The 20108-nt window shown below is 43.3% G+C and overlaps 1 protein-coding gene across 5 annotated transcripts in view; it reads left to right on the forward strand.

Annotated features, from left to right (window-relative positions):
• OSBPL5 (oxysterol binding protein like 5) overlaps nt 1–20108 on the forward strand; it is a 1002849-nt gene that overhangs the window by 580503 nt on the left and 402238 nt on the right. For all 5 annotated transcript variants that reach the window (XM_069223010.1, XM_069223008.1, XM_069223007.1 and 2 more), the window contains one exon: nt 16477–16557. In XM_069223010.1, coding sequence (XP_069079111.1) covers nt 16477–16557 — 81 coding nt within the window. The remainder of the gene's footprint in view (nt 1–16476; nt 16558–20108) is intronic.

Below are 20108 nucleotides of genomic sequence, written 5' to 3' on the forward strand. Positions count from 1 at the left end.
TCACTAAATGTACATTATTCTTCAATTTCCATTCAGTTTCTTTCCTGAGACTACAATTTTGAAGAAAAGTGGAGTAAAGGTGCTTCATTCCCCAACTACAACGTTTATGTCCTTTATCCACATGCACTAACATGGTTGGTTCCTCATCTTGAACCTACCTCTGCTCATTGTATCAGAGAGAAAATGCATTACAGACAAATATGTAGTCTATTTTGGACATTGATCTGTTAACATTAGAGAAGAAAGAGTAATTCTTGCAGTTGGGCCTCGTGGAGCCTTCTGCTTCGATTATTCCAAGTAAAATGATATTCAAATACAACCACAGCTTTTTGGAGGACTGTTTGATATTTTGAAATGTTTTACTTGCCCAGACTAATCAGAATAGGGAGTGGGCTGCCTCAATTTAATATATTTTGTAACTACCACTGTAATCTCCACTCCCACCACTGTAAACTGGTTGCTGCAGCATTTCCAACCGCTATGACTAACTCTCATTATTGCAGATGGCTTTCTAGTATACACTCCAAAGGAGTAAACACTTTGGTTAACAAGGTTGTCTCATCAAACATTGTCAAGGATAATTCTTTATCCCCTAATCCTGTTATAAAAAAGTGGTTTCGCTTTCTAGCTGTACTTTGAAATGTTCCCTATTAGTAAATCCCCAACTACACATTAAACCTATGATTCAACTTCCACCTTAATCAGCCCCTCATGTTGTAGTCCCAAAAATGTCCCTGTTTTAACTGGCACATATATCGAAAGCCTTATCTAGCTTAAGAATAACACTATGTACTGGGTTCACACTCCTTTTAGGTCGCTTTATATTCCGTTCCACAATGTTATCGTGATCAGGAGAGTCAGATGAATCAGTGATTCTGTTAAAGACTGCAAGGGGAACTGTATAACTGTGAATTTTCAGAATAGGTCTCTGGCGATTTTTCTTCTCAGCCTTGAACAAACGGTCCCCCATCCTCTGGCATATGTACGATTCTCCTCGCTACTGTTGTACATTTGAACCATTACAAGTTCTGAATAACTCTTTTTTCAAGCCAGTGTGTTGTCAGATGTTGCTTAATGTAACTACAAAAAACAGATTTTATCATTTTACATATTTTCGCTGAAAGTGAATGACTGACTATTGACAAAGGGTCCTTCTAACAACACTGCATTGTGATCCCTTATCACAAATCAGCCACTTGGTACCCCTATCGTGTGTTATGGTTTTAGATCAAGGCACTTGCTCTCAGGATATATGAGCCTGAGGTGCCGCCTTTAGAGGAATTACAAATAGTTTCATGGGACATAGATGGGCTTGCTTTCAAATTTGATAATCCAGACTGGTTACGGTTTATAACACTGGAAACTTGGTCCATATGGTCACTGTGTTTTAATGGTTTTTCTTCTTATGTTATTCTTGCAATGTCCTCTTCTTCCAGTAGAGCAAAGCTTATTTCCCTTACTCTTCGTTTTGTGATACAGGCGTACAATGCTGGTTGGGGTAAACCTCAAGCTCTTATTTTGACTTTTAATATGCCTGGTGTTCTGATGATTATTTTCTCTAAAGATAATTTATAAACACGGACTGCGCTAACATATTTAACCTTGAAAATACATCGACCAGTCTGACCCCCAAATACTCACAGTTTTCAAAGCAACCTGAGAAACTGTGAAAATATTATTGCATGGCTTACACATCACAGGACTCTACATGTCATTCACAAATGAGCTTTTGCCAGAATTACAAAAAGGCACATGAAAATGTACATGACTATTTCTACCTATTTATTTATTCATTTGTATGTGTAATGAATAATTTTATTTTCATTAGATACTTAAAAGCATTGCAATTAATACTGATTTCTTAAGTACCATAACACACACATTTAAAAGAATACAAATATAAAGATAAATTGCTTAGTTCAATCAAAACAGAACCAGGCAAAACATATGATCATAGACTTTATACTTACTGTACTAAGATAATAATTTAACTGTTACTCAACCTTACTACATCTTTTCTCCAAAAGTAATTAAATTTAGGACAGATTAACAAGGCCTGGTGCCTCTTAGAGCCACACTAGCATCATGTTCTTATGCTACTGTGGCATTAAGAAGGCCATTCTCCTTCGCCATATTTACTAAGTAGAGCAATGCTTGCATTGCGTCAATTTGTAACCCCTTGTGCCACATTATACCTGCACCAGGCATAATGAATGCAAGTGGGGCGGTTCCCTGCAGGGAGGCCTATAAAAATGGCGCAGTGAAATTTACAACATTTCACTCTGCCATTTTTAGCGTCATTTTTAACTCCTGCTCAGAGCAGGTGTTAAAATGATGTGTCCGTTACTTTCAGTGGGCCTTTCTTTAATTTGCATGATTAGCACCTCAATGGATGGTGTAAATTCTGCAAAGTACCACAATAGCATCATAAATTATGACACTATTGTCCTAACGTGCGCCATGGGGTGCCATATTGTAAATACAACGCACTCATGGTGTTGTTAGGGTGGCACAGACGGCACAAGAAAAGTGGCGCAACATCAGTGAAATCAGGCTCTTAGTGAGGAATGTAATAAATTGGTAGTTCAATATAGTGTGCTCTGGGTTTAGACAGGCAATAATTGCCTGCCTACATGTTCGTATGCCTCTGGAGTTAAAGAGGATTTTGAATAGATCTCGCCTTGCTTAAATGTGGGCAGATGCAAACAAAACATGGATTAGATCTTCATTGGGTGCCTCGCAAAGCAGTCAGGCAATTCCCTCGTTTGTGAGCCAGGGTGGTTTCTCTTCTAGTGACGGGAATAATCCCAACCTCTGATTCTTAAACTTCTGTTTCGTAAACATTAAGTATTTGGAGCCAATGTAAGGCGCAGGTTTCAGAAAGTTATGTGTTTAATCAACAACCAGGCATGAGATCGCTTTGCCAATGTTAGTTTGTCCATTAGCAATGACTTTTTCCTAATACCTTTAGTAAGTATTTTTTCAAAAACCATGGCCCTCATTCTGACCTTGGCGGGCGGCGGAGGCCGCCCGCCAAAGTCCCGCCGTCAGGTTACCGTTCCGCGGTCGAAAGACCGCGGCGGTAATTCTGACTTTCCCGCTGGGCTGGCGGGCGGTCTCGTTCAGACCGCCAGCCAGCCCAGCGGGAAAGAGGCTTCCGCGATGAAGCCGGCTCGGAATCGAGCCGGCGGAGTGGAAGCTGTGCGACGGGTGCAGTTGCACCCGTCGCGTATTTCACTGTCTGCGCAGCAGACAGTGAAATACATGTAGGGGCCCTCTTACGGGGGCCCCTGCAATGCCCATGCCAGTGGCATGGGCACTGCAGGGGCCCCCAGGGGCCCCGCGACCCCCCCTACCGCCATCCGGATCTCGGCGGTCCGACCGCCGGGATCTGGATGGCGGTAGGGGGGGTCAGAATCCCCGCGGCGGTGCAGCAAGCTGCGCCGCCGCGGAGGATTCAATGGGGCCGCGGTACACTGGCGGGACCCCGCCAGTGGTGCCGGTCCGACCGCGGCTTTACCGCCGCGGTCGGAATCCCCATTGAAGCACCGCCGGCTTGTCGGCGGTGCTCCCGCGGTCCTCCGCCCTGGCGGTCAAAGACCGCCAGGGTCAGAATGAGGGCCCATGTATGGTAATGGCAGGTCCCATAAGGCTTGTGCTTTCATTGTGGTTATGGATTTTTCCAAAAAGGATTTAAAAGCTATCACGGGAGAGCTGTCAATTATTTACCACAGTATTTTCTTAGGAGAATTTTAATTTGAGTGTTGGTGTCTGTAGCAATACCTAATAAAAGCACGCTGTCTGGCAGTTGTTTGTTTTGTAAGGCCGAAACTAAACGGATCAGCGTAGGTGATGTGGTTCTTGGGATCTTGTCTGTATATTTTAATTATCATTCCTTCAAACAAGGCTGTATCTCAACCTCTCAGTGACTCACTGCTATAGGTAAGGGTTGGAAGATGTTTTGCTGCCATAACTGTCAGCATTGGCGTGAGTGTAGGTCCTTATAAGTTGTTGTATAGGGTAAGGAAGGAGGCTGTTAATGCATTTCCCTTACTCATAAGTTATTTTTTGTGGTGAAAAAGTTTCTAATTGTCGATCAAGACCTCCATTAATTTGTTTGCTTCACCGTAATAAGAGCAAACAAGATGGCAAGGCTAAAGACAAAAATGTGTTGTCTGAGTTCCTGAACCCCAGCAGAGTGAACTTTGTTTTTATAGCCTCTGGCTACTGGTTCCATACTTGAGAGCCAAGTCCTGCAAATATGCAGTCTCCTTTCTAATGACGTTTTGTTCTTAGAATCATCAGAAGCATCTGACCGCCAACCTAAGTAAATGTGTTAGTCGGCCCCAATTGAGTTTCTCCTTCAGACAGATTTGAGCAATCCCTGAAAGACGCTCAAAAAGTTTTAAAGTATCTTTCAGGGATTGCTCCAATCTATGTGCAGGAGAAACTCACTTAAAAAGTTTTATGCTGTCTTTAGGGGATTGCTCCAATCTATCTGGTCAGTGGCAGTGTAGGGGTCCCCCCGCAACCCCCCAGCACTGCCTTTCTGCCATCCTTTTCAGGCAGGGACAAAGGCTGGTGGAAAGCAAAGTGGTGATTAGCATGGCGGTGCCGAACTCAGCACCACCATGGCTGACCACAACTTTCAACGCCGCCAACCCATTGAGATCCTTGATCCCAGTGGAGGCGGCGGTCTATTAGCGGTCCGACCGCCACCATGAGTTTGGTAGTCTGTGAACCGCCTAACTCATAATTAGGCCCTTAGTGTGGAGCAGCACATAAGAAGCCCATACCATAAGTAAGTAGATAGGTAGGTCGGTAGATAGATAGATAGATAGATAGATAGATAGATAGATAGATAGATAGATAGATAGATAGATAGATAGATAGATAGATAGATAGATAGATAGATAAATAGATACATTCATTTAAGGGCCAGTGAGAGTTATTCATAAGTGGGTGTGCTTACTTGCCTTATTATGAAAACTGAAAAATCAGCTCTCCCGCCTTGCTGCTTTTTTCATGTTTTCCTTTTACCTTTCTACCATTGTTTGAGCACATTGGGAGGAAAACACCTATGAGAGCATGCACACTGGAGTCCTGTTGGCTGCATATCCCAGTGAATGATTTGTATGCTTTTTCAAAAATATACATACCTTAACATACAGGCTGGAAACTCACATTGTGCACTATATATCCAAAATGGCTTACTGGATTTTAACCAAACCAATAAAAGTAACAGAATCAATCAAATACATTTCTTAAGCGCACTACTCACCTGGTAGGGTCTCACGGCGCTGCGGGGTGGTTACTGCTCGAAAAGCCATGTTTTGAGGTGCTTTCTGAAGGTTAGGAGGTCCTGGATCTTGCGTAGGTTGGTGGGGAGGGAGTTCCAGGTTTTGGCGGCGAGGTGGAAGAAGTATCTGCCACCGGAGGTGGTGCGCTGGATGTGGGGGACTGTAGCGAGGGCGAGGTCGGCGGAGCGGAGCTGTGGAGTTGGTATGTGAAAGTTGACTCGTTCGTTGAGGTAGGCTGGTCCAGTGTCGTGGAGGGCTTTGTGAGCGTGGACAAGGATTTTGAAAATTATCCTTTTGTTGATGGGCAGCCAGTGTAGGGATCTGAGGTGGGTGGATATGTGTTCGTGGCAAGGGAGGTTGAGGATGAGACGTGTGGCTGCGTTCTGGATTCGCTGGAGTTTTCTTTGAAGCTTGGCTGTGGTCCCTGCGTAGAGGGCTTTGCTGTAGTCCAGTCTGCTGTTTATGAGGGAGTGGGTGACGTTTTTCTTGTTTCTAAAGGAATCCATTTGAAAGTCTTGCGTAGCATACAAAGGGTGTTGAAGCAGGAGGATGATATGGCGTTAATTTGCTGGGTCATGGAGAGAGACGAGTCCTGTATGATGCCAAGGTTGCGTGCGTGGGTGGTGGGTATTAGGGGTGGTCGGAGGGTGGTGGGCCACCAAGAGCCGTTCCATGCTGCCTTGTTGGGGCCGATGATGATGATCTCTGTTTTGTCTGAATTCAATTTGAGGTGGCTTGCTGTCATCCAGTTGGCGATGTCGAGGAGTCCGGCGTGCAGGTTATTCTTGGCGGTAGCTGGGTTCCTAGTGAGGGAGATGATGAGCTGGGTGTCGTCAGCATAAGAAATGATGGTGATGCCGTTGTGGCAGAGGATGTTGGCGAGAGGAGCCGTGTAGATGTTGAAGCGGGTGGGGCTGAGGGAGGACCCTTGAGGGACCCCACAGATGATCTTGGTGGCTGTAGACCGGAAAGGAGGGAGGCAAACTCTTTGGTTCTTTCGGAGAAGAAGGAGGTAAGCCAGTCTAGGTCTTTGTGACGAATTCCGGCATCGAAAAGGCGTGCGCGGAGGGTTTGGTGGCATATATTGACAAAAGCTACAGAGAGGTCTAGGAGGATGAGGGCAACGGTCTCGCCCTTGTCCAATCTGGTCCTGATGTCGTCTGTGCAGGCGATGAGGGCGGTCTCAGTGCTGTGGTTTTTGCGGAATCCAGACTGGGAGACATTGAGTATGTTGTTGTCTTCTAGGAAACAAGACAATTGTACGTTTACTATCTTCTCCACGACCTTTGCGGGGAAGGGGAGATGAGAAATGGGTCGGTAGTTTGTGAGGTCTTCAGGGTCGGCTTTGGGTTTTTGAGAAGAGTGTTGACTTCGGCGTGTTTCCAAATATCTGGGAAGGTTGCGGTGTTGAAGGAACTGTTGATGATGGCCCGGAGCTGGGGAGCAATGATTTGGCTGGCCTTGTTGAAGATGTGGTGGTGGCAAGGGTCTGTTGGGGAGCCTGAGTGGATGGAGCTCATGTTTTTGCTGATTTCTTCGTCGTTGGTGGGGGGCCAGGTGTTCAGTAGGTTGGTGCGGCAGGGCGTTGTGGTGTTGGTTGTATCGGTGGTGGTGATGGTGGGTGCTGACAATGTGAAGCTGTTGTGTATGTCTGCGATTTTGCAGTGGAAGTAGTTTGAGAGGGAGTTGCAGAGGTCTTGGGAGTGTGGAGGGTCGATGGTGCAGGGTTTGGGTTTGGTGAGTTCTTTGATGATGGCAAAAAGTTCCTTGCTGTTGTGCGTGTTGTTGTCTATGCGTTCTTTGTAGAAGGACCATTTTGTGGTCCGGATGAGCTGGTGGTGTTTGCGCATGGCTGTTTTGAGGGCTGAGAAGTTGCTCATTGAGGGTTCTTGGCGCCAGGCTTTCTCAATTTTTCGGCATTCTCGTTTGGAAGACTGAAGCTCTGTGGTGAACCAGGGGGTGGTCTTGATGGTGCGGGAGTTGTTGTTTGTTTTCAAAGGGGCAAGGGAGCGTGCGCAAGTTTCTAGCCATCGTGTGAGGTTGAGGGTGGCGGTGTTGGGGTTGTTGGTGATGGGAGGTGGAGCTTGTGTGAGGTTGGAGATCAGGTGTTTTTTGGAGATCTTGTACCACTTGCGGTAGGGTGTAGGGTGCTGTTGGTGGTGGGTGGTGGGTTTCAGGAAGAAGAAGTGGACGCAGTGGTGGTCAGTCCAGTGGAGTTCGTTGGTGTGAGTGAAGGTGATGTGGTTGCTGGAGGTGAAGATGGTGTCTAGCGTGTGTCCTGCTGAGTGGGTGGGTGAGGTGACCAGTTGCTTGAGGCCGAGGTTCGTGAGGTTGTCCAGCAGGGCCGTGGAGTTGCAGTCATGGGTGCTTTCTAGGTGAAAATTAAGGTCACCAAGGAGTATGTAGTCTGTGGAGGTGAGAGTGTGGGAGTTGATAGTATTGGCGATGGTGTCACAGAATGGGGGGCAGGGTCCTAGTGGTCTGTAGATGTGGGTATCCTCTTAGGGTGGTGTTAGCGTTGATGTGTACTTGAAAGTGTAGGTGTTGTGCGTTGTCTAAGGTGTCCTTAGTGTTGGTGGAAATTTTGATGGCGTTTTTGTGTATTATGGCAATACCTCCTCCTGGTTTGTTGGTGCGGTCTCTACGGATGATTTTGAAACCTTCTCGGATGGCTATGGCGATGTTGGGTTCTAATGAGGAGTTCATCCGTGTTTCAGTGGCAATGTCAGGAGAGTTTGTGGTGAGCAAGTCCCAAAAGCTTTATGGCTTGCTTGTGGACGGAGCGTGTGTTAAGGAGGATGCAGTTGAGGTGATTGGGGGGTTTGGTGTTGTTGTGGTGCTTGTTAGTGTTGCTGGTGTTGGTGTGAGTGCAGGAAAAATGGAATGAGTGGCATGTGAAATGTCTGTGTGTGTGTTTGGGGTTGGCCTGGGTGCAGGCAGGGTGCTGGCCTGGGTTGAGAGCAAGGAGTTCTGTGGAGGAGTAGGGGGCAGAGGAGCGTGGACCAGGGGGACGGGTGCTGGGCGCTGTCCAGGCGCGGACAGGCGCAGACGGCTTGCCTCTGGCGCGCCACTGAGAGTTCATATGCCCTAAACCAGGGGTCTCCAACATTTTCTCTAAGAAAACCCTCCAGAGCTACTAGCAATTTTTAGCACAGTAAAATAGTACAACAAATGCTAATATTTCACTATGACCACCCAAGAATTTCAGACTTATCCAAATTGACTGTCTCTGTCTGGCTAATGAAATATTAGCTGAAGCATTATGTCCCCTTTGACATATAGAACATGATCAAGGTAACAAGTCAATCCAATCCACCTTGCATTTATCATTGAAATGTTAAATTTAAAAGTGTTTTGCAATTGTAACAATTTTCTCTCTCAGCATATCAGTTTCAGAAAATACTCATATTTTGTAATCAAATACCACTTTCCATTGTGGGCAAACAAACTCAATTTTGCAGAAGAAAAATATTTTTTCCTGACAAAAATCATAATTTTGCCTTCGAAATGATAATATTCATTTTTAGGAAATACACAATCGCCTCACATCAGCTTGTTATGTTCATCAATTATTCACATGTATAAATGGCTCACATGGACAGATTCTGCTTCAAGTTTCCAGGTAATGCAATCATATGCCATGAAGCCTCCTCATAACATCAAGAACGCCTTTTCTATGCCAATATTGCCCACCATCTTATCAGGTCCACCATTGTGCCAAGGCTGGACACCATGATGACCAGGATGCCCACCTCTTATCGGTCATGGTTATTATTCTGCTAAGGCCAGCCACCAGCAATGGCTAAACGTAGGCTTGTCACATTCCTAATATGTCAATGATGACTGCCAGAATTATTTGAAGTTTGTTGAAAGGTGCATGTAACTAAGTCAAATCTAAATTGCAACTGCCCTGTCCATATAAACTAAATGGGTTTGAGAATACATGCTCTATTCGGTTTATAATTGTTTTAAAGGAACAAAGGTCCCTGTAACTAACAGTCACACTTTCAATAATTTGATAGATTTAAACAGAACATAATATGTTCATATGCAAATAAAACTGCATTTATTAACAATTAGGTAAAATAGTGGGTTGTGTCAAGAGAGACCAAAGCATACAAGAAACATCCAAAGAAACTCAGGTAGTTACCCGTGATGGAAATCAAAAATATATACTCTTCATCACAATAAGCACATAGCAGAAAATCAGCCCTTTTCAGAATCATATGTACAGTGCAGTGTTAATGCACAAGAGTCGACATTTCAATCCTAATATGATATAAGGATCATGTGAGAAATTGCATTGTAGGTTGCCTGGAGTGTGAGCTCTGGTCAAGCAACAGCCACAATCCCTTGCAGGATGAACCATAAAAAGTCACTAAATTAACCTGTGCTTATCCCTGGGTAGATTGGAACAAAAAGCAGTCAGGCTTAACTTAGAAGCAATGTGTAAAATATTAATACAGCACACAAACAGTAATACATTTAAAAAACAACACAATAATCCTGAACCGAACCAATTTAGAAAAGTAGAATAAATGTTAAGAAATTATTTGAGATCAAAACCATCAAACTCCAATTAGTAGAACCAGATTTTTGCATTTTTAAAATTTAAGATGCAAAATAGCACCTAAAAGATAAACGTGTCAACCACAGTTATCCAGTGACCTTTAGCACCACAACCAAGGGTCCAGGAGTGTAAGGGGACCTCTTGTGAGTTCAGAATTTACTCAGGCTGGTTTCAGGTGCGGGTTCAAGATGGTGAGGGAATGTTATGTCCCTGTGGTCTGAACAGGAGGCCAGCAGAATAGCCCTTGGAGTCAGTTCCTGAAGTCGTAGGTGCAGTTGAAGATGCAGGGCTGGCCCCATAGGGTTCAAGGCAGGATCCAGACAGAAAAGCACTCCTACCAGGTACAGAAGCGGTCTGGCAGAGTGCACCACAGGTCACAGTAGCAGGCAGTCATCGGAGAGTCCTTCCAGAGGTCCAGTAGTGAACTGAAGAGTCAGTTTGAGAGCCCTATTTTTATACCTTTTTGCCCTGCTCCTAGAAAGTGGGAGAAGTTTCCAGAAAGGTTCTTTGAATTTCCAGGAGTTTCCTGCCTCCTCCACCCTGGCTTCTAGCTGTCTGCACTGAAAATACAGGTTTGTTAAGCCTAGTGCATGGTGGCAGAGCACAACCTATGCGGGTGCAAGTGGGGCTTTGCTCAGCTCCGACCCCTCCATCCTGCCAGTGGAAAGGCCATTCAGGCTCATCTAATCCCACTATTGTGTGACTGTCCGGGATGAATTCACAAAGTCACAACTGTCAATTACACCCAGTCATGTGACCTTTGAGAATTACAGCTTATTAGATGTAATAAGGAATCCCCATGTTATTCTAAGGGAGAGTAGGCCTCACAGTAGTGAAAAATGAATTTGGGATTTATTCACTACTAGAACAAGAAAAACTACATGTCCTACATTTTAATTATGCAGCACCCAACCCTATGGGCTACCTAGGGCCTACCCTAGGGGTGACATATGTAATAAAAGAGGAGTGTAAGGTTTGGCAAGGATTTTAAATGCCAAGTCGACCTAGCAGAGGGACACTGCATTCAGGCTGCAGTGACTGGCCTCCGACAGGTTTTTAAGTGCTTAGTAAGTGGATAGCACAATAGGTGCTGCAGGCTCACTAGTAGCATTTAATTCACAGACCCTGGGTATATAGTATACCCAGTGCTTAATTTGTGCTTGTTGTTTCCGGTGCTGAGCACCGGCACTTATTTTTCAGGGCTGGGGCTTATTCTTCTGCGTCAAGCATTTGCTACAACCAAAAGACACACATGGGAAAAATGGAGGAAGGAAAAAATGAAAAAGCGTCACAAAGGTAGCGGGCAGAAAGTTGTAGGAGTGAGCTGAAGGGGCAGGGAGTGGCTGTGAATGTATTAAAGAGGCACGAGATGGCTTCAGAATTATGCTGCCTCAGTATTCCCTGTTCGCACATTTAATTGCAGCAGCCGCATGTTTAAGAGGAGGGCTTTGGGCACTGGCACCTTTTTATTTACATATTAAGCACTGGGTATACCACTCTCCAAGGGACTTACAAGTAAATTAAATATGCCAATCAGGCATATGGCAATCAAACCATGTTTAGTGGAGTGAGCAGAGGCACTTTAGCACTGGTTAGCAGTGGTAAAGTGCACAGAGTCCTAAAGCCAACAAGCAAAACTCTAGCAAAAAGAAGAGGAGTGACGCAAAAAGTTTGGAGGTGACCCTGTAGAGAAGGCCATTTCCAACAGATCATAGTCAGAACATTACAATATAATGTCAGGGATTATGCTAAGTGATTATTCACAATGGGCAAATAAAGAAAAGGAAGAAGGAGGGAGAAGAGAAAAGGGGAGGGTTAGTTGCCAAAAATAATAATTAAATAAAAATACACACAGAGGCACAACTAATTAATAACAAGCATTGGCAAAGCCAATAGGTTTTGTCTATGCAATGTGTTTTGCCATGCTGTACATCAGTGTGGCTGCTGTTTAGCATGCCTAAATGTTAGTGGCATAGAGGATAGTGGCTTGGAGTGTTGTAGAGTGGAATGGCAAAGAGTGGAGAAGAGTGTTGTTATAGTGGCATTGAGTGCAGTAGCACTGAATTCAGTGGCAAACAATGCAGATTTGTAGAATGCAGTGGGATAGATTAGAGTTGTGCATAGTAGAGTGCAGAGGCGCAGAGTGGAGTGCCAAGGAGTTGAGCGGCACAGAGTGGAGCAGAGCCAAAGTGGCATAGAGTGGAGTGGCACAGAGTGGAGCAGAATCGAGTGGCATAGAGTGCAGTGGCATACAGCGGAGTACAATCAAGTAGAGCAGTGCAGAGTAGAGTGGCACAGAGTTCAGCAGCGGAGAGTGCAGTATTGCAGATGTGTGTCAAACTGCAGTGGTGTAGAGTGGAGTAGAGAGGCGTAGAGAGCTGTGGCGTAAAGTACAGTGATGCAGAGTAGAGTGCAGTTGTGAAGAGTGTAGTGATTGGGAGTAGAGAGGCATAGCGTGCAGCGATATAGAGTGGAGTATCGCAGACTGGAGTAGAGCGACATAGAGTGCAGTGGCATAGAGGGTCCTCGGGCATGATACCACTACCCATTTTAACAATGCTTCAGCTATTTTTGATACGCTGATGTCAAGCACACCCGAGCAGGTATGATATTGTTTGACATTGAAAAGGCATTTGACTGTGCCCTTTGGTATTTCCTAAGGCTGATTATGGTCAAGCTGGGTTTCCGCAATTCAACTAATACAAGCATTGTACCAAAATCCTAGTGCAAAGGTACATATTGTGAGTCAAAACCTCATTGAGTATAAAAATCCCACATGGGACCCGTCAGGGGAGTCCTGTCTCTCCGCTGTTGTTTGCTCTCTTTTTAGAACCATATCTACACTCCCTATTCAACAATGTGACTATTGAACCAGTCATCTGTCACAACATCGACATTAAGGTTTCAGCACATGCAAAGGACATAGAGATTTTTTCCATTAATGTTAATTGGACCACTGTGACAATTGTAAAGAAGGCTCAGCAATTTGTGAAAAAGGCACAATTTAAAGAAAACGCAGACAATAGCCAATTATGAATAAGAAACAGTTAAACAATATGTGGTCCAGGAGACAACTCATCTGGACATTAACATCTGCTGCTAAGTTTGATGCATACTCAATATGAATTGTGAAACTTTACTCAGAAAGTGCAATTTACCACTCTGCAATTGGCATTCACTACCTATATCTTTAATTGGATGGCGCAATATTTTTAAAAATTATATTCTCCCCAAATTCCTCTATTTATGCCAGTCTATCCCTCTCCAGATGATTAACCATTAGACTCTACTTTGGGCTTATTGATGCTTTCGAAGCATACTTAATCATGTTATGTCTTGGAAATGGGCACAACTGGTTGGAAGCTTATAAAAGATGGGGCTTTTAAGTAATGAACGAAACTACAGAAGGGCCAGACAGAGGTATTTTGTAGTATGAGAAATAGCAGTACAATACTGAGGTAGAGTTGCTACACAATGCTAGCCACTAATCTGTGTGCAGAGACCTCTGCCACTCTTATATTTTCTGTGTTGCAATTCCACCACATTTGCAGAGATCTCCACACACACAGGTCTATGTTTTAGTGGTACATGTAGGAGAGACACAGGGAAGTGGCCTGGACACTGGGAATACTTACACCTAAATGGGAGAAGCTTAGGTTGGTGTAAAGAGGGGTTTTGGATGGGACATGTAAATGCACCCACAAAAGAGTCTATTGTGATGTACCAGCTTTCTGAAGTTATTACAGGCAAAAAGGTCACAAGACAGTACTAAATGCACTCCTTAGCTACTCTCAGGTACTGCAACACACTCCCTTTAAAAATAAGAGGCAAGGACTTAAAGTAATACCCTGTAGGAAATAATGTTCACAAAATAAAAGTATTTAAACCTTAAAAAAAACCAAAAATGTATATAATTGATACATAATTATTATGTTATTTTGAATATTAAAATGAAGAAGCACACTTATTTTTAACTTAAAATAAATAATTATTTAAACTCCTGTTAAACAACTGAAAAGAATTTAAATCAGTTTATATAACCCTTAGTATATTTTAATATATATTAAATAAAAATAAAAATTCCCCTTTTTTCGATGTAGGTGAAATGTGCTTTAAATTGTTTTGTAAACATTCTTATTTATAAATTCATATTATTCTAATTAATGGATCATTTAATAAACATGTAAGTTGATACACTGTAACATTTTGTTTTGTTAGCTCTACATTTAAAAATGTTTTACAATAATATTTTTATTAAAATATGCTCATTTTTTTAAAACAAATGTAAAATTGTGTTTACATTTTCCATAGCATTATCCATAGGTATACCTCCACCATGGTGCTGGAGGTGTCCTCCTACGTTTGAAGTTACTCGTAATAGAGGCTTCATCAGCTGGTGGAGACATTTAGGTCATAACTTTACACTAAGAAACAAACAGTAAAAAAAGCAAAATGTTAAGCGCACTGGTAGATTTACATTAGAGTACATTTACATGTGTGAACTTACCTTTGTGAATAGGACCCAAAGGTTGTTTTTTTTTAAAAAACATGCAGTTTAGGGATTTATTTTTTAAAAATGTCTTACAAGATACTGGGAAGAACTGAGTTGTTAGCTCATAATAAAAAGAGCACTAATATTAAAGATTTATAAACGATGTTTATGGGAACTCTGGATAATGATATGTATGTCCTGGCTAAAAATGGCCCGAGAAACTAGGTATTGTTATTAGTGCACAGGAAATTGCACATGCAATAATTAAATTATGTGGAAACGGACGTGTCTGTGTACAGCATTTGAATTGCACGAAGTGACATTGTAGGTATGTGCCACCGAACTATGTTCTGCCACAGGTGGGTTTTATTTAAATTGTTGAACGCAGATTTCAAGTCGAGAAAGCACGTTTATAGGAGTGGTTTTGCATGTACAATTGTTTGTACAATGATAGAGAAGGACAGAATGCTATATGATGCCACTTGGAAACCAATCTGGTTGAAAATGATAAGCTTAGAAGTAGACTCCAGCCCTTAGGCTTTCGCAACAGAATGTTTGTGAATAACCTGGCATCCATACCCAATAAACCTATAAGCCTAGAACTTCATGTTCAGTTACAGGCCTTTTCTTATATAACAACTGTACTATTGAACCATGCCAGGACTTGGGTGTAACCCTTGTTTGCAAGCAATAACAGAAAAGAGAGAAAAGTAAGAACGTTCAGCCCAGTGGACAAAGTCATGTTTAAATGGCAGCAGACAGACCATGTATCGTCTGGCCTACATTATTCAATAATAACTTTAACCAACTGAGGCAGGCAAGGGATATTACTTGCATTGTATACATTCTTTGCTGATGAGGAAACAGTGAGAGAAGACAAGATACCTTTATGAGAACAGAAATAATCAATGCACATCTTTGTCTTTCACTGAGATCTTCCCATTAATAGTGAAATGTGGGGAATCTGAAGCCTAATTCTCCAGTTTCAGTGAAGTATTAAAGTCTGGCTGTTCAATAGAGATCTTTAGCTGTTGATGTATTTATATGGCTAGAACTATCCCCCAACCCGACTTTCAAACTATCCAACTGATACTCTTTCATGGAGTTTGAACTCAAAAATACTTTCTCTGGGTGATTGTCAGTGGCGGCCGATAATTTTAGCAGGGAGGGTGTCAGGGCCCACTCACGCCCACATGCACACTCACTCACATGCATTCACACACAGACACACATACACCCATTCACAACACTCACTCACAAATACACCTGCATACAATCATGCATACTTACATGCAACAAACATAAAAAAAACATAAAACTTACCTTCAATGCAGCTCTGCAGGAGGGAAGTTTTGAAGGTTCCAGGAAAGTTGGGACTGCTGCCTTCTTCTATTGTCAGGCAGTGAGGGAAAGAAGCAGTCTCTCACTCGTCACTGAGTGAGATAGGTTAGTGAGCCTGCTGACCCCACCTCACTCTGTGGCGAGGTGTTACTGATTGAGACTTGGCTCTGTCCCAGATCCTAGGCTTGTCAAGACGGGAGGGCTTCAAAGCACTTTTGTCAGACAGAGGAGATCACGCCCTCAGGGCTTTGAAATCCTCAGTGTGGCAAAGTTCAGCTCAGACATTCAGGCGCCAGCGCATTTAGCACATGTCTAGCTCCTGGTTGCCTGACCTGAACAAGAAGAATGTCTGTCAAGCTGACCTTTGCTCAGCCTGACAGACACCCTTCTCGTTGGGAGAAAAGGGTGGGGGTGTGGCTCCTTCACCCATATGGACAGGCAGCAGCCGTGCACTTTAAAGATGCCCAAAATAAAAATAAAAAAATAAAATGGATCAAAGAGGATATATCTCGTATTCTAAATCCTAAAATGCATTTTGGCTGTGCTATTCAAAAGATCACTTTCTCTGCATGACTGACTTTGCCACTTTCTGAATTAAAAATAGCAAAATGTAAGGTGTAAGACCTGAACATAGAAATGGGTTTGACTCTTGAGCATTAAAAACAAATAGAAGTGAAGACAAGAATGTATGTGTGTGTGTTTGTGTGCACGTTGTGTGTGTATATGATGCCATAATACTGTAAATTTAAATGGCCTGCTCTGTTTCTTTTCAGCCTGAGAACAAGCTCTGCAATGGATCTGATAAAGAGTGTGTGTCACCAACATCTAAATTTGCTAAGAAAGAAACACTTAAGGTAGGTAGCCTTTTAATGCATCCTTGTTAAGATTAACTCCCTAAGTTATGCAGAAAGTGGTGGGCCATTTACAACAATTGGAGATAAGGCATAATATGCAGAATCGATTTTTAACACACCAAGGTTAAAATATTTAGCTTTTTTCCCAGCCTTACTCCCCAATAAAAATGGCAGTTTTGACCTGCTAAAAACAAATGGGTTAAACAGTGGGTTTATGATAATTATTACGCACAGAATTCTGATCTCTGTAAACCCGTGTCATTAAGGACTCACTTGAAGTATATTTATTTGTTTTATTTTTTGTAACATGTCAGCTTGTAAATGAGTGCCACTTCACAGCACTTGCGACTGTGTTAGTACCAACTGCTGGGTTAACCGAACCTTTCATGAATGATGCATAGTCAGGAGCTGTAGGGCAGTAGCTATTTAGGGTGGTTTACTAATCCCTGACTTCTGCGGTGTTGAATTGTCCTTTGGTGAGACCCTGTCCATTGTTGGAGAATGTCAGTACCAATATCAGGGCCCTGCTTTGGCTGCAACAACATATGTGGCAGAGCTACGGGCAACTGAGCTCATTAAACCTATGTTCCTTACCGTCTTTTTTCATCATATATTGCCTCTTCTTCCAGGAATGTCCTTAGTGGTGCTATGGGCAGCACCGCATTCACCGCCAGTTAAGAATCAAGTATCTATGAAGCCATGCTTGGCTGTCAGATATTGTGTCTGAACCCAAGGGCTATGTTTTTCAGATGGCCCTCCGAGAGATTTAGGGAGCTAGTCACAGTGAAGCTTCCAGGGTTGTCTTACGTGAGGGGTACATTTTGCACTCTGAGCTGTGGGAAATTTCACAGAGAAGCACGAAATAGCCAAACTATTTTTTTTTCAAAGAATATTTATTCTTTATTACATGAGTGACAAACTTGCAGGTAGCTTGATTCTTTGTTATTTAAATCTACATTGGGTTATGAGAACTACGCTGACAATACTTGACCACTGATGTGAGGTTCCAGTTGACAAAGCAGGCCTTGTTCTTAAATGTATGTGGGTTATATTTATGGTAAATAGGGACATTGTGTGTTCCAAAATGGTAACCTTGCTCAATACATAAACAAACAAAATGTGACCAAGGGTTCACAGTCATTGCTGTTGTTGACAGTCTTCAGATACATAAACCTGTCGGTGTTACCAAAACCTGTTTCTTCAACAAGAATAACAACCAGTTGCAAAATTCAAGAAATATATCCTATTTCTCACCTACAGTTTCACTTACAATGTTTGATGGATTGCTTCAGCATTATCCTATATATCTCAGCATCATTTGGTTCTGGTCTGAACAAAGCCATACCTCTCCAACAAGTTGTAATAAGAATGGAACACATGCGTCAGGGGTTGCTTTCATTCATTCCAAGTTTTTTATAATAGTATCTTATAAATCCAGACCTGCAATATTGTGCCTGGAATGGTAAAAGTATGTTTGTCACTTTTCTAGCTCACCCTGGATGGCACTGTGCTAATGCTATCCTTAACGACTTTGCTGTACACAAATGGAAAAAGGATTTGTCACATTCTAACTCTCTAATACTCTGCTTAAAACTCTGCTGGCAAAACAGATATTTAAGGTGAGCAGATTCAGAGCATTGCTGATGTTGTAGGGTGCTCAATATGAAGGAGTTGCTCCCCACCTAAATCTTGGGTACTGCCAAGAGATACTTGCTTTCTTTTATTGCATAATTCATGAGCCACTCTAAGCCTGAAAGGGTATTGTCTTGCCGTATGCTGGGTGCTCCCATGTATCTGGACAAAGCTATACCGCGCTGAAGTGTTCTAACAAGAGCAAAACACAGGTGTCAATGGTTGCTTTTATTCACTCCTGGTTAGCTTAGATGATGTTTTACAAATTCAAAGCTATAATACTGTGCCTGACATGGTAAAAAGGATTTTGACATTTTTTCAGCTTGGCATGGATGGCACAAGCTAATCCTGCCTTTAAAGACTTTGCTGTAAAAATGGCAAAAGGCTTTGACAGTTTCTAGCTCAGTGTAGTGGCACTGTGCTAATCCTTTTCTTAAAAACTCCACTAAAAAAGCAGACATTTGGAGTGAGCAGATTCAGAGTGTCAGTGGTGTTGCAGAGTGCTCCATATGAAGGAGCTGCTCTCCACTCAAACCTTGGGAATACCTAGAGCTCCTTGGTTCCTTTTTCAGTTATTTATGCAGCAGTCTAAGGGGGTCATTCTGACCCTGGCGGTCATGGACCACCAGGGCCGGGGACGGAGGAAGCACCGCCAACAGGCTGGCGGTGCTTCAGGGGCAATTCTGACCGCGGCGGTAAAGCCGCGGTCAGAAAAGGGAAACCGGCGGTTTCCCGCCGGTTTTCCCCTGCCCCAGGGAACCCTCCACGGCGGCGCCGCAAGCAGCGCCGCCATGGGGATTCCGACCCCCTTCCTGCCAGCCTGTTCCTGGCGGTTTACACCGCCAGGAAGAGGCTGGCGGGAACGGGTGGCATGGGCACTGCAGGGGCCCCCTAACAGGGCCCCATTAAGATTTTCAGTGTCTGCAAAGCAGACACTGAAAATCGCGACGGGTGCCACTGCACCCGTCGCACACCAGCAACTCCGCCGGCTCCATTCGGAGCCGTCTTCATCGTTGCTGGGGCTTTCCCGCTGGGCGGGCGGGCGCCCTTTTGGCGGTCGCATGCCTGCCCAGCGGGAAAGTCAAAATGACCGCCGCGGTCATTTGACCGCGGTATGGTCTTTTGGCGGTCGGCGCCCGCCGCCCGCCGGGGTCGAAATGACCCCCTAAGTCTTAAAGGTAATTAGAGCTCGTTCCCCCCGCCATGCATTTCTGATTACCCCACATATTACATCACTCATGACATTTTCTATTACATCATTGCAATGAAATTATTGAAGTGGCCATGGCAGAACTATAGTTAATTTAGGGCACAAGTTATAGTTACTTGAGATAACTATTACTATAACCGGTAAATTTCTGTGGTTTTTAGAGTTTGAAATGTTATGTTGTTATTGAATATTTTACCTAACTATAGCATTGCTTTAACCTTTGTTTTTTTCCATAAAAAAAAAAACAAAGGTTAAAGGAACGTTATAGCTAGGTGAAAATGTCAGTTAAAGTAAACCTTGTAAAATGAACGAAACCAATGAAATTTACCAGGTTTAGTTCTTACAACTAACTATAACTTGTGCCCTAAACTGACTATAACACACGCCCCCACCACGCACAACGTTGTCATCAATGATCTCATTTTAGATGTTGCAGTCATGTTATCAATGCTGTCATACAGCATGTCATGAGTGATGTAATATGTGAGGTCACAGCAGTGCATAGCAAAAGCACAAGTTATAGTTATTGATAATATGACTGCAACACCTGAAATCACAATCATTGATGACAACACTTTAACCATTAGGTTTCTTTCAGTTTTTTTTTTATGTAGAGTAATAGTTTATTACCTTATGTAATGACACCCCCATACCGTGCATGGCCTTTGGCTGTGTACCTCATCCAGTTGACAGCAGGGCCTGGCCTGGG

The sequence above is a fragment of the Pleurodeles waltl genome, chromosome 3_1, assembly GCF_031143425.1.
Source record: "Pleurodeles waltl isolate 20211129_DDA chromosome 3_1, aPleWal1.hap1.20221129, whole genome shotgun sequence".
Lineage (NCBI taxonomy): Eukaryota > Metazoa > Chordata > Amphibia > Caudata > Salamandridae > Pleurodeles > Pleurodeles waltl.